Below are 14,702 nucleotides of genomic sequence, written 5' to 3'. Positions count from 1 at the left end.
TTTCTGCAGGGGCCACTGCTGCTAAAGTTCGCTCGCTTCGGCGTCACGAGAAGCTCCCGTGTTGAAACGTGGAAACGATTTTATCGTAATTGAATTGAAGTTCCCTCCATGCTCTTGCGGAGGCCGTCAATTGGAGGCTTCATTATTAAACACATACCCGACCGCTGGAAGCCAACGGTTGAAAGACGCCCGTGTTGTTTATGTGACAATGCAGTGAGATAAAACCAGTGCAGCGGATCCTGGCTGATGGACCCGAAAGAGTCGGAGTGGCTTTCGCGAGTTTAACGCGAAAAGCAGCGGAAAAGAAGCAGCCGTAGTTTATTGGTTGCCAGCGTGCCACCGCTAATCTAATTTATTCGAACAGCTCTCTGTCTCTTTAAGATTCCGCCAAACCACGGTGGTCACGATTAGCACAATGCACCAGTGGGGAGAAATTATTGTTTCTTCGCTGGGGTGACAAATCGGTCGCTACTCGGTGCTGCTGCCACAACAACATGCTATTAATTTGCTTCCACATAAGGGGTCATAGGGTCGGCCTGCTAGCAAGTCCGATCGATCGATTCCCAGCTTCGACCAACTGCGGCATTTTGTGCCAATGCAAATAAAACGACCAAACAGATGGCCGGTAATTAAATGTGACGCGCGCGCGCGCAAGTTAGCTGAGTTTTTGGACTGATTTTACTCCGAAAGCTTTTAAAGCTTCCTTATAAAGGAGCCGCTCGGCTCTGGGGAGCATAAACGGCCGCTCGGGAGGTGGTGGAGGCGGCACGCAATCGGTCGTTAATTAATTATCACAAAATTCGAATCGTTTAATGGCGTGTAGGCATGCATTAAGTATTCCTTGCCCTGGGAAGCCCTAGGAGCACACATTAATTGTGCGCTTTATTCTTCTTACTTACCCCCTTTCGAAGCGTTCGCCTTTGATTTTACGCGAATCTCGCGGACTAATTTTGTCGGGCGAGTGCGAGCGAGTTAAAAACAAATATCGCCATCATTTGCTCTAATTAAGGTCAGGGACGTAGGTGAAATTCATCAAACGAGGCAAACACCAGCACGTAAAAACATTAAATCATTAACCTAATTTGTTGCGAGCGATAAAACAATGAGCATTAAAGGTGTGTGGGAAGAAGCAAAAAAAGACTTCACCACACGAGTTGCCTCCTGTGAGGATTGAACTCACGACCGCTGGTTTACGAGACCAGCGCTCTACCACTGAGCTAAAGAGGCGAGGTGAGGGAAGAGGCGTTAGGAACGGTCCAGGTGGAGTTGCTCAATCAGCATGATCTTATCTGAGAGCAAGAAGGAAGATGCTAGTCAGGCATACGTTGCGTCGTTAACATTTCTTCAATTTTCTTATCATTTTCTTCCAGCTGTTGAAACATGATAAGTAAGTATAAACAGCTGATACGAAGCATGTGTTTTCTTGGTTGATATGGGTGTCAAATCGCTTGGTCAATTCAAATCCAATACAACGTAACTAACCTGTGGTGCAAATCGTGTCTTCTGAACACTTCCCCACAAAGTACCCTTAATATCTGGGCCATTAAGGGCTAAAAATAACGCGACTAGCATATGCGTGCGTCAGCCTGCCGCCAAGCAGGTTGATGTGATGAAATGTAGTATTGAGAACAATTAGATCGATTCAGAATTTCGTGTGCGTGTTTTTTGTCGGAGGCCGGAATGTGTGGGGTAAAAATGTTTTTATTTTTAGCCCTACTCCCACCCAACATCTCGGCGCCGTGGCTTAGTTGGTTAAAGCGCCTGTCTAGTAAACAGGAGATCGTGAGTTCGAATCTCGCCGGAGCCTGCATCTCTCCTCAGCCCCTTCGTAAGGGATGATCTCAAGGTAGATGAGAGAGGGGAGAGATGAGTAACAGATATTTTGCTGTGAAAGGTTCTGGTTAACAGTGATGCGGATTTTGTACAGTTTATCACCACCAAACACCTCTCGCGTTCGCTTTATGCTTTTAATCCTATTAATCCCCGACACCGCATTACTAAACTTAATATCTTCATTTCCACATATTTTAAATCAGATCTCTGGTGTAATGCCACATAAAAAGCCGTTCACTTCGGAAACCCGTTTGTGTGTGTCCTCCTGATTTCACACTCATTACCACCGAGGTTGATTAACTCATTGCTCGCTCCACTCCGCCAAGCTCCAATTTAATCCCTTTTAGCTGCGGATTCCTGGCGCGTGTTTGGGATTTCACGCCGGGATGGGATTTGCTGCACCATCTGTTGTCGGCCGCCACCCCATCTTCCCACATTCGGATTGCGAATTTTATTCTTCAATTCCACCTGCGACGGTCGATGACTTCGAGCCCAAGGGGGGGGGGTACCCTTGTCCACTGTCGATGGAAGATAAATAAGTGCAATTAAGCCGCGAAGCATAATTAACACTCCGCCACCGCGAAACATTCCGAGGCGCGTGTGATCATCCTCTCCATATCTTTCCGGGCAGTCTCGCTACCCCAGCCAGGTCTCTGCCACATGCCACCAACTGGAGAGGCAATTAAATAAAGTTGTTAACATGGGTCGATGAATGCTGTTTGTTGAATGACTTCCAATTCTACCGCACGAACGCGACGCCGCGATGTAACCCAACGTTTGGTGCTCGCCTTAGCTAACGCACCCCACCTCGTCGTCGGTGGGTTTGTCTCCAAGGGATTCCTGCGGCCGATAATTAACCACCCGGCTTTCGCGTGATCTACCCTTAGTTAGACCGGCGGACCGGCCTAGCACAAAAAGGAAATGGTCTGGAATCGTGCAATAGAGCACGGCTTTAAGGGAAGTTGGCTGTGTCGTCGTACGCTGCTCCCATTTTCGCATCGAGAGCTCCGCCAAGGGTCCATAGCGATCCAGACACCGTCGCAGGACCCCACAATCACGATCGCCCAGCGCAAAAGGCGTAATTGAGCCACCGCCACCAGCACCACCGCCACCTTCAACACACTTCAAGATGGAATGAAGTCTTCGCCCACGATGGGAGTTTTAACGGGGAGGCGGGCCTTTCAGGGAAAGAAATGCCGCTACGCCAGCCAGCCGTCCAAGGGCTAATGATTTGAGGAAATTCTCGCCCATAAGGCATCGGCGACGGTGTTGCAGCGAACCATTTACGATGCCAGTAGGCGACAACTGTACACCCGTTCCCTGTGCTATGTTTGGCTGTCCGCGTGCTCTCGTGCGGTCCATCACGAGACCCAAGTGACAATTCTAATAAAGACACCACGAAAAAACATGCTCCACTGGCGTCCATTTTTGTGCGTTACATCTTCATCACTAGCGGTGCTTTACCTTTCCTTCTGCTTCTTCTCCTCTCTTTACAGACGTTTCTGCAAAATCTGTTCCGGCTGTTTGATATGGACAACGAGAACTTCCTGGTGCAGGATAAATGGATCGAACACCTCAAGGGTCGTCTGACGTAAGTATCGGCCGAGTTTAATATTCTTCACAGGTCTTGCTCACAATAGCTCAGTTAAAACTGATTGCCTCCACAAATTTAAATCAATTTTTAACTCGCCGCAAAAGTTTTCCAATCCATCCGTGACCTTTCGACCAAATCGTCCATACCTCCCACAATGATTACGCAGCACATTCAACGCAAGTCGCAGCCCGGGTGCTGCAAATCAATTCACATTAACCTTATTTCGCTTTTCAAAAATCAATTCTCGTACACACCTCCCGATTGAGGGCTCACCCAATTTTTGCTGCTGCAGTCGCCGACTTGGGAAGAAATGGTGCAGCAAAACGGTTATGAATTATCTGCCACACAGCATCGCAGTTCCGAGCGTTCCTCGTAAGCTCGTTTTTCAACCCTCTTCCCGATCGTCGATCTCGGGTGTGGCCTCACAGATTGGTGGGATATACCTTGTATGCAGTCAGGGACTTGGCTGCCCCTGCGGCACATCCATTGTGTAGATTAAATTGTACGATAGCCGAGTAGTAACACGAGTAGTTTCAGCCAAATTGAATCCTTCCTCAACAAAAGCCCTGTTGCCTACCAGCACACACACACTGTTGGGAAGGATCTGTTGTACGTCTCATGTATACAACACCATATCTGAATCGACCAAGAGAGATAGAGAGAGAGTGTCAGAAGACCCATGTTTCTTTACACCGAATCTGTCCGAAGAACATGGGAAGAAGTTCAAACCATTTCGGGTGCACGCAATTCAATTTGTCAGCATTGATTGTGGTACCACCGTCCACCGTCGGACACTCCAGGCCATACACGATCGGCAGCTCTGGCGTGTGTGTGAGAGGTAATATTAAAATTAATACACGACATTTAACCCAACTCTCGCACACGTGACGCATCGATACAAAGGCGTGCCCCGCGTCGGTCGGTCAGCGGACCTGAGACAGCGTCCAGTACCGTACCGTGTATAACCCGGTGTACCTTTATGATTTATGATGATGTGTTCCGTTTCATGTTTAATTTGATCTTGAGGATTAATATTCTCGTCCTCTCTCTCTCTCTCTCTCTCGCTTGAGACTCCGAGGGTCCACCAGTTAGTATCGATCGATCGATTTTTGTTCGCAAAAGGCACATTACTCTTCCGAAGGACTTTGGCCGTGCGGGGGCGAGTCTGCCTGCCACCAGCACGTGACCTGCTGGGCGCGGTAAGAATGTTTTGCACGAGATTAATAACGCCGCGGCCAGTGCGAGAAGATTTATCACCTTCACACGCAGATTAGTGGCATTTTTTGGAGGCTCTTTCGGCGGGTTTTTCTCTCGTGTTCACAACGGGGTCTTGTAATCCCCCTGTGCTCAACCCTTCATCCCTTCACGTCGCTCCTGTAGCGCTTGTAACGAAACTTAACTGCAACATCGGTTAAACACGCCCTCCAAAATCGGACCGAGCCGTGCGCGTGGGTGCGAATACCAAAAACTGTAGACAACACGGTTGGCATTCGGCGGTGTGACAAATGTGCACCGATTGCGCCCTATTGAACGGTCCATTTATAATGTACCGTACACTACCCCCCAGGAGGGCGAACAGATAAATGTGCAACATTTACTGTACGTAAGCCGCAAAACAGCACTCCTAATAAATTCGTCCATTTTTCATGTCCTGTGCACAAGGTTTCCCGTTTCAGCTGGGATTTGCTTACAGCTCGAGCGACACTAGAATACGCTTTAAGTTGAAGTTCAATTGATAAAGAAATTCAATCGCGCCTCAAATCATACACTTGTTGGACGGTTTCCGATCATTTTCCCGAATGCTGAACATGACACCGAATCAGATTGTATGCCCACCGCCCCAAGCTACCGTACAGTTCGACAAGCAATATCCGCAGCTGTAGCTTGTCCTTCGTAAGACGTTGCAAAAAAAAAATCATCATTCGAACATTGTGCTCCAAGGGAAACGAAATCGATCGTCTGCGATCTTGTGCGATTTCCATTCTGGAACAGATCGTAACCGCTGATAATGGGTCTGTGCGCTGCACAGAAGCGCAGAATCCTGTTTCCCGGTGGTCCCAATCAAGTCGTCGTAACATCGCCCGGACGGTGCCATGGATTCTGCAAGAAGCAAGAGAAGAGTTGCAATGATGAAAACTGCAGGTAACAGCAGCTTGAAGAAAAAAAAATATTTTTAAAGAGACCATACCTGAGACGGATGAGTCGACGTGTGCGTGTGGATGGAGAAAATATGCCTACCATCAATCTATCGATCGTGTCGATCGGCGGAACTGCGGGAACCCGTTAACGCCAGATTCGATCAGAAGCCACACCACCGCAACGCAACCGGGCGAGAGACCTGTCTTGTAACTGCCTCCGGACAAGACGTCCGACGGACACCTTTTGCATGATGGAAAGGGTTACCTCCGCACTCAACACCGTAGAGTGAGCTTTCGGAGCTAACTGTCAAGGGACAAAAGCCACCTCGCACCTCGCAGGCTGTGAACAGCATGTGTTTAGAGGGTGTGCGCCAATCAACCCGTCCGGCTCCCTTCAGATGGGATCCCCGGAGGGGGAGAAAACCTACGGCACACGCACTCCCGCGTAGACTCCCAAAATTCGCCTCCCCTGCGCCCTTTCGGGTGTTGATGAAGTAATAATAAATTTACAAAGACACCCTACAATGCTCACCGGTCGCAACAGTTGATAATTCATTTAACCACTCTGGCCCATGCTCTTCGGCAACCCACTATTCCCCCTTGCTGTCGCTAATGATCAATGACCGAAGACACGGTGTCCGAATGGGTCGAAACTATTGGAGCTTAATTGTTAGGAATATCGAAGACCCGTCCCGAAGTGGATGCTGGGCAGCAGGGCGCCTTTCTATATGGCTAGCTTCAAATCGACCACCAGCTGCAAACGGCCCACACTCACCTGGGGAACCTGGGGAGATCAATAATCAAAGGGTGGGTCTGGCCATTTTGATTGATTGCCCAGTGGTGTGGTTGAAACGCGCGCGCGATATTGTCGCGCGATGATGTTGCGTGACTTGCGAGTGCGTGTAGGTATCGGCAGTCTGCACTTGACACGAAGCGCGAGGGAGAACTACAAAACTAAGCACACAAGGGAATCATTGTGCATTTGTCAGGCTACCAGTGCCCAGATCTGGCAGATTCTGTGGTTTCCGAAAGGTGAATGTTTATGACACTTGATCGCTATCGGTAAACATTGGTACGGATTAAGATATTTGGTCGCCTTTTAATCATGTTGCTGTTGCTACATTCTCCTCTGGATACCGAGTGCCGAGATCCTGGCGAGCCTATAAATTCGCAAAAAAGCACATAAACCGCTTAAAATAACTGTCCTCTATTATTGCTTAATTTCGGCGGATTGTACTCCGGTATACTCTGGTCCCGCAAGGTCCCCTATCCTGATGACCACCCGTTGAGTCCAGTCCCGTTGCACAGACACACATATTTCATCTTTCCCGTCAACTGCCTGGACCGAAAGTACTTTGAACTAAGTGTTTATGCGCTCCGAAATCGGCGTTAATTAGTGCACGGCTTCGGGTCGGGACGGGAGAACGTCAAGGCTCCACCATTTTCGGGAGTTAACCGTTAATGTGTGTACAGCGGCTTAAGTATCGAAACGGCCCAAACATGGGCAACGAAGTCGCGCCTGATATTGAGATGTTGCCGATCCGATATCCGCCGGCAGGTCGATTTGTGTCGATCAAATTCGATCACGATTCGCGATTTATCGCACACTCGTAATCTACCAACTTAAAAGCCAGCCATCTACTGAACGCTTGACGGCATCTTGATCCCGTGCCACGACCCTCGCACGTGCGCACCCAGATTGAGTTCTCTGGGTGAGCAGGGAGAGCTTGCCCCCACCCCAAAAAAAGGCAAGCAAGAAGTGCTCCAGAAAAGAGTGTTTGGGTTGCGATAAATCTCAAATTTCAATTTTCTGGATTAAGGATAAAGAAGAAGGCGGTGTAGCAACAAGCAGGAACCTCTTTGGCAACCAACCGGGCCCGGATCTCTAAACGGTCACACAGGCAAAAAGCGCCTTAAATTGAATTAAATTATTATAAAAATCCATTTACAGCTTCACGGTTTTCGAACCAAATATGGTAGAACTGGTTCAAATCGAGGCTCTTGGAACTGTTTGTGTTCGGCGACAAGACGACCCGCTCGATAGTCGATCCACCCAGGGCAGCTTTCATCGAGAAACGGTCTCCGGAAACAGAGCCGCTCGTTAATGCTCGTCGACCGCTCCAGGCCGCGCGGGTACGAAAATTGATACATTTCTCCAAACGCTCACGCCCGAGGTCACATTTACGCATCCACACGCGTAAACCCTAACGAGACCTGAACGCGCACGGAACATCGGTTGGTGAGCATTTGCTCAATCGAAGTTTGCGAAGGTCCGGACCGGCGTAGACACCTGACACCGCGAATGAAGGTTATCAAATTTATCGTTACCCATGTTAGGGGAGCTCGGGAGAACTATTTTATGGGCGCGTTTTGACTGTTTTGACTGTTTTCTCCCTGTGCAACATACATGTCGCTTGTTCACAACACGGGAATTTGATCCGTTCGACGACGGTTTCGACGACAGGACTTGGGGTCAGTGCGAGCAACCTGTCGTGGGGTGGCTGGAAGCATGATGCTTTACCAAGCTGCCAAGGCAGCGAGAGCCTACCGCAGAAGGACCCCGAATGCGGCTTCCACCCTTTGATCGTGAAAGCGCACTAAAATTGGATTATTTATGCGTGCGCTTGCACACGACGTCAAGTGCGCGTTCTCACGCTAGCGTCTGTGGGACTGACAGCATGATGAATATTCCGTTTCGCAGCTTCGAAAGATGCACCACGAGTTGATGGCACTGCGAGGTCGAAAGAATATCGTTTAGTATCGAAACTGCAGATCAACTTCTCTTGCTGGAATTTTCGTAAATCGGCGAATTCTTTGTAATGCTTCAAACTTCAAGGACTCATCGCTCAGACAGTGCTTCCCGGCCATACACATTCCTGCAAAGAAATATGACTTCATGTTTATTAAATTCACTCACCTCAACACTTCATTAACATTGCGCACGATTCGATCCGCCGGACAGCCTCGTGATCACGTTTCATCAACGCAACACACCACCGGGATTGGAAAGCATACCAGGTTAACGGCAGCGCCTTTCGCTTCGACAATTAAAATTCGCTCGTTCTCGTTAAGGCGCTCGCGCCGTGGAATGCTAAAATCTTGTTTTCCGTTGATTAAAAATGAGCATCCTGTACACACACACACAAAATACGACCAGATACAAACCAGATTACAATCCACCGAAGCATGTAATTGTTGGGGAGGAGAAAATCACCAGACCGCTCACCTTCGACATCGAATGCGTGCGACTAATGGATGAGTTAATTGTTCGAAATTTGATACCACACGGCCAGCGAGACGCAGAAATTGGACAAAAAACAATCTCTTTTCGTGGTCTGCTGACCACGGCTCTTGAGGGTGGGTCTCCAGGATCCGGGGGTGTTGATGTTTTATGGATTTATTCAATCGCCAAACATGTCCATCGTTAATGGACAAAAAGTACTTCCGAGGCGAGAACGATTCCCACACATTCACCAGCTGCACGTCGGACGATCCTCACCTCCGGATATCTCTGGTCGCATCGGGTGCAAGAAATATGTTCGCATTATTCGAACACAACAAACACGACTTAGAGTTGCCGCACTTGTACCTTACTTGTGATTTTCCTTGGTGATTTAAGAGTGACCCGAGTGCAGGACGAAAGCCCGGGCCTTCCCGTTCACCAGGTCCAGCCCGCCAGATCTGCACACCACCAGAGACCGATTGCTCATAATTGCTTCTCATAAATTGTCCTCAAATGGTGGCCCATTGCCCGCCGAGCCGTTCCTCGCAGTTTCTTGGAAGCCGTCCCAGAAATTGGTCCGAAACTCACACCCAGCCCAGTGACTACCGAATTGAGGCTCCTTTCTCCGAAGTCTTTCAAACGCTGTGAGTTGTGTATGAAAATATGTGTTCCACGCACAATCGCCACACGGGGAAACCGACACCCGGTAGCACCAAAACTCGATGCTGATGCGAATTTATGAATGCATGTAGAGCGCTCCGCCGTGCACATTCCATCGAGCACACGGGGAGGGCAAGAGATTCCGCGATGGCCCGAAATGGCACACCCGGGGCTTCATTGCTGGTCCCGGCTTTTACCTTATCGGGGGAACGAGCTTCCTCCACTGCGTTTCCTGCTCTCTCGCGTACTTTAGCTGCTGCATTGCGATACAATCCCCCCGAACACCGGTTAGACACGTATTTGCAGTGATGTTGCACACGGAGCAGCTGAAGCCGTTGTTGTTTTCCCCACACTATGCAGATGAAAGAGCATGCAGGTTGATGATGGCTTCGATTATGATAATAATGTCTCTCCCTCCACGCGGAGACGCGAGTCCCAATCAACGGATGATGGAAGGTGGCTCCAGGTCGACTACAGGATCCGGACCTACCTTAACTAAGAATTTACCGGCCCGACTCTCCTCCCTCCCTGTGGCTCTACTCCGTCTACACCGCTACTACTTGCGCGGACGTTAATTATCACCGGTTTCTGTACCGTGGCAATAAAACTAATCGTCATCGTGGCTTCCACAACCACGTTCGGGCCATTTCCTTTTGCGCCTGCGCCAAGTGCTACGGACAAGCCGTGCCCGTGCTCGATTTGCCATTTTGCTCCATATGTGCTGAAAAGCTAACGAGCTGCTCGGTATCGCTGCCCGGGCCGGACCTTTGCTCCCCTTGTTTTCGATTCTTTAAATCAATTACTACTATTTAACACCTTTTATATTTGAATTAATAAGTTTGCCCGATCCAGGCGTTGATTAGGCGTGGAGCATTAGCGAGGCGAGACACGGGTACACACACACACAATTGACGCATTATGGCGTTTGTGACTTGGTTGCTGTGGATGCTGTTTTTGTGTGCAGCCAACTTGGGATGCCGATTCTTGCGCAGGAGTGTACCGCGGATTTGGAGCTTCCACGTGGCAGCAGCTCGCAGTTTATGGTGATGTTATGGTGCGCTCGATGGTGCGCGGAAAATTGATCGCTCCTGTGTCCGGGTGAACAAATGAGCATCAGCAGGCGTTAATGGGTACATTTTGGGTGGTCTCGCCTGGCAGCCGGTGTTGCCCGTTTATGGCGTACGTGGCTAGGGTGAGGCATGAAATTTGTTCCAAACGATCTGCAATTGGTGTCATGTCTTTTTTCGACGCAGGAAAACGTGTATTGGGGAAAGGAACGTCCTTGTTGAGGCGATATCTGATGAGCTGATAATCTCTTCTAGGACGGGCCAACATTTTAAGAGCTCTTTCCTGCTTAGATCGCTTAATGAACCACACTTACCGGGAGTTCCCACGGACTCGATGTACTATGGACATGGCGGCAAATGGAGCAGTCTTCCCGATTTGGACACCTCCGATACGCCTAAGTTTCGGCGCATTATTTACGGTTCCACAACTTGTACGATAAGCTGGAACAAAATGTTTAATCAGACACCAATTTGTGCTCAGTCAACCTCAACGACCGTAATTGCGTCCCACATCTCAGACTTTCAGGACACACCCGTTGTTGCCTGTCGGGCAACCACAAAATAATGTGTTAATCTGGTGTGTGGTTGGGGTATTGGCAACGCGATGCACACAAATTGAGTTCTTATCCACCTGTGTATTTGCCGGTGAGGTCAGCCCGGCCAAAATTTTCGACCCACCCTCCCCCCGGCGACAGACGCGCAAACGTGTCATAAGCTTACGACTTAACACCGAAAATTATGAACCATTTGCCCGAATTCGATTGGCCCATCAAAAATCACCCCTCGCGGCTTTTTGGTGGCCCAATCAGATACTCGGAACGTGTAGGCGTGTGCGGACTCTGTCATCGATGGCTCAGACTGGTTCAGATCCGCTTAATTAGCATTGTGTCGTAATTGGGGTGTGTTTTTAAGGCACAAACAACCCGCTTTATCTTCCTTGCGGATGTAATTAAGCAAACGGGACAGTGGTCCAATTAGGGGCAGAAACTTATGATCGTACCGAAGCAAAAACGGATCGTCTATTTCGAGACACTGGCATAGCGCTGGTGCACATGCCCTTCTTTTCGTTCCTCTGGGCTTGTGAGTCACGCAGGAGGAGCATATCGATTGGAAAATGGAATGTGAACCGATTAATTCTCTTCCTCCTCGAATGGCTGCGGTCCCAGTGCGTCTTGCTGGTTCGAGCAAGCAATCAAGATGCTTGAAGGCTGTTTGTTCGTGTAGTCGTCTCTAATTCACGCAAGTCGTCGCAATAACACGCTTCATTCCCAGGGATTCGCACAGTTGTTTGTGTCGCCGATCGTAACTCACATTCCCTTGAGACGATCCAGCGCACGGACGATCGAGTGCAAATGAGTGGAACATTTTAATTGGATATTACAGTAAACTCATAAGTTGAAAAAGCCTCACACATAATGTAAGTGTTTAATTGAATAGGATGAGGAACATCTCGTTGGACTTAATTGAACGCGATATGCTCAATCCGAGATTCGATCACTTCAACTTCAAAACACTTCTAGGGGAATTAATTGCTTCATTTAGCAAACAGGGATTAGACTCGCTGATTGTTCAATGCGTGGAATTCAATATCACTATAAAGCTATGTGGCGATATAGCTCAGACTTTAGTTAAACTTTAACGAGATCCTGGATTTAGTCTCCACAATGACCTCGAAAGTAGTACGAATCCTAGTGTGGTCTTTATGGGCTTTGATAGTCACACTGAATGGGAGTTACAGCTATCCTGGAACCCTCATCGAGTAAGTAACTCTTCATTTCTACCGCATAGCTAGACCATACTGATGATTTTCCCCCTACTCTAGCTCTGGTCTTAGAGCCAACGATGTGGACGACTTTAATCCGCTAGATTTTTTCCTAACACACGAGGAAACGAATCAATGGCTAGACGCCCTTGTGGCGAAATATCCCGAAAAGTGTACGCTCCAAACGATTGGTCAATCGTACGAGGGTCGCAACATCAACGCGATCACCATCAACCCATCCCAAACCGCAAAGGTCATACTGGTGGCGGGCCTCAATCCCCAGGAATGGGTCGCGATGTCGTCCGCCGTCTACATCATCCATGAGCTGATCCGCAACTCCAACAGCTACCCGGAAGCGGCCCTATTTCAATGGCTCATCGTCCCGATCGCAAACCCGGACGGGTACGAGTACACGAAAACTACCAATCGCAACTGGTCCAAAAACCGTTCCCCAAATGCGAAAGCCATTGGAGTGGATCTGAACCGTAACTTCGGGTACAAGTGGGACGTGTTGCTACAGCAGTCCGATGATCTTATCATCGTGCAGCAAATTAGACTCGCCAGGCTCCGGTGGGCTGGTCATGTCATGAGAATGACACCGAACGATGCAGTCCGTAAAGTCCTTTTAGGCCGTCCACACGGACAGAGGAGGCATGGTAGGCCCAAATTGAGATGGAGTGATGGCGTTGATGCGTCCGCTAGAACGGCCGGGATAACGGATTGGCAGACGATGGCGCTAAACCGTGAGCGGTATCGAGGATTGTTGCAGCAGGCCAAGACCGCAAAGCGGTTGTAGCGTCTGATAAGTAAGTAAGTAAGTTATCTCATGTTTGGAGTTTATAGCAGCAAACAATTCTTGTTGATTCGTTCCACATAATTGGCATTAAATTGCTAAGCTTGATTGAAGCTATAAAACTAACTGTACGGAACAGTTCCAACGCCAGTAGGTTGTTTCAGACGACGCCCTCAAAATGTTTCCATACATCACTTTCCGTTCAATATCTTCGTTCGCTTTTCTGCTAGTCTCGGTAGTCATACTCATATGGTTGCCGGTGTTTGAAGCTAACGATAACGAAATTCCACCAGAGTAAGTACTCTTGGCAGTACAGTTCCAACCAAATCAAATATTCACGCTAATGGTTAAACCATCTACACAACACAACAGATGTCTGAATGAGACGAAACTGTCCATCGATTACAACGTGTTCGACTTCTTCCTAACGTACAACGAAACCGAAGCATGGTTATCGGCCCTGGCGACCGAGTTTCCGGAAAAGTGTAAACTTCAATCCCTAGGCCAATCGACCGAGGGCCGCGAAATTACTGCCATCTCCATCTTTTACGATAAACCGAAAACGATCATCATGCTAGCCAACTTGCGGGCCCGCGAATGGGTCGGAATGACGTCCGCCATCTACACCATCCATGAGCTGATCCGCAACGTCGCCAAATATCCTTACGCGGATGAATATCACTGGATCATAGTACCGATAACGAACCCGGACGGGTACGAGTATACCAAGCTGCACGATCGCAAGTGGACAAAGACCCGCTCACCACAGGCCGGTGGAAACTTTGGTGTCCAGATTGACGGAAATTTTGATATCAAGTGGGACGGTGCGACCAATGCCGTGTTCATCCAGCCGTCAGGACAATCGTACCGTGGACCTGCTCCATTTTCCGAACCAGAATCGAAGGCGGTTAAGGAGCTGTTGGAGAGCCACAAGAACGCTACGCTGGTGGTCGATCTGCAAAGCAACGGACCGTACATCTTCATGCCGTGGGCGTATACGCATGAACCGGCGCCGAACATGGCACTGGCCCGTAATGTCGTGAATGCCGGACGGACGGCAATCTATCAAGAATCGCAACAGGAGTTTGAGGTTGGGATCGTGTCCGACTACTTACCGTTTCAGTACGGCACCTGTCTCGACTATTGCTGCTCGATTGGTATTCGGGTGTGCATTACGCTGAAGCAAACGCAGACCGGGCACGAGATACGAACGGATGAGATCATACCGCTAGGGCGGGAAGCGTTTTCCGCCATTCAAGCGATGGCTATTGAGTCCGATTGGCAGATGTGGAATTAGGATGGTGTCCTGAGGGGTTTGCGGAATATTTTGAAACGGTTAATAAAACATTTGATTTGAAGGTAATGAATACAGTTTGTTCTGATAATTCTATTCTAGTTGATTGAATGAGAAGTAAATATAACGAAGGAAGCGTGGGAGAAATAGGAATCACCTTGATGTCCTTGGGAACTTCTTGTAAAACCGTAGTCGATCTCTGAGTGAAGAATTAATACTGAATTTCAAATTCTTTGGATGTTACTCATACTACAACTTGAATCTAGAAACTTAATACTGCGTACAAGAAGACGGTATAGACCGAATTGTTCAACTTCTTGTGTCGTTTCAAAGACCAA

The 14,702-nt window shown here is 48.7% G+C and overlaps 2 protein-coding genes and 2 non-coding genes across 10 annotated transcripts in view; 3 read left to right on the top strand and 1 right to left on the bottom strand.

Moving 5' to 3' along the window:
- Positions 1–14,702, top strand: part of LOC118513779 (NADPH oxidase 5) — a 65,054-nt gene that overhangs the window by 24,058 nt on the left and 26,294 nt on the right. For 5 of the 7 annotated variants that reach the window (XM_036059960.1, XM_036059959.1, XM_036059958.1 and 2 more), the window contains exon 3: positions 3,330–3,424. In XM_036059960.1, the coding sequence (XP_035915853.1) occupies positions 3,330–3,424 (95 nt within the window). Of the gene's footprint in view, positions 1–1,042; positions 1,118–1,378; positions 1,388–3,329; positions 3,425–14,702 lie in introns of those variants that run through there. The other 2 variants (XM_036059963.1, XM_036059962.1) reach the window with 2 other exon arrangements.
- Trnat-cgu lies at positions 1,156–1,227 on the bottom strand. Its single transcript has one exon. It is a non-coding gene; the product is annotated as a tRNA-Thr (tRNA).
- Trnat-agu lies at positions 1,734–1,807 on the top strand. The gene has a single exon. It is a non-coding gene; the product is annotated as a tRNA-Thr (tRNA).
- LOC118513782 (carboxypeptidase B-like) lies at positions 13,040–14,437 on the top strand. Its single transcript, XM_036059966.1, has 2 exons — positions 13,040–13,364; positions 13,443–14,437. The coding sequence occupies exons 1-2, from the start codon at positions 13,249–13,251 to the stop codon at positions 14,365–14,367; spliced, it is 1,041 nt and encodes a 346-aa protein (XP_035915859.1). The 5' UTR covers positions 13,040–13,248; the 3' UTR covers positions 14,368–14,437.

The sequence above is a fragment of the Anopheles stephensi genome, chromosome 3 (assembly GCF_013141755.1).
Source record: "Anopheles stephensi strain Indian chromosome 3, UCI_ANSTEP_V1.0, whole genome shotgun sequence".
Classification (NCBI taxonomy): Eukaryota; Metazoa; Arthropoda; class Insecta; order Diptera; family Culicidae; genus Anopheles; species Anopheles stephensi.
The sequence above is the reverse complement of the archived record's forward strand: the minus strand, read 5'-3'. Positions and strand labels throughout refer to the sequence as shown.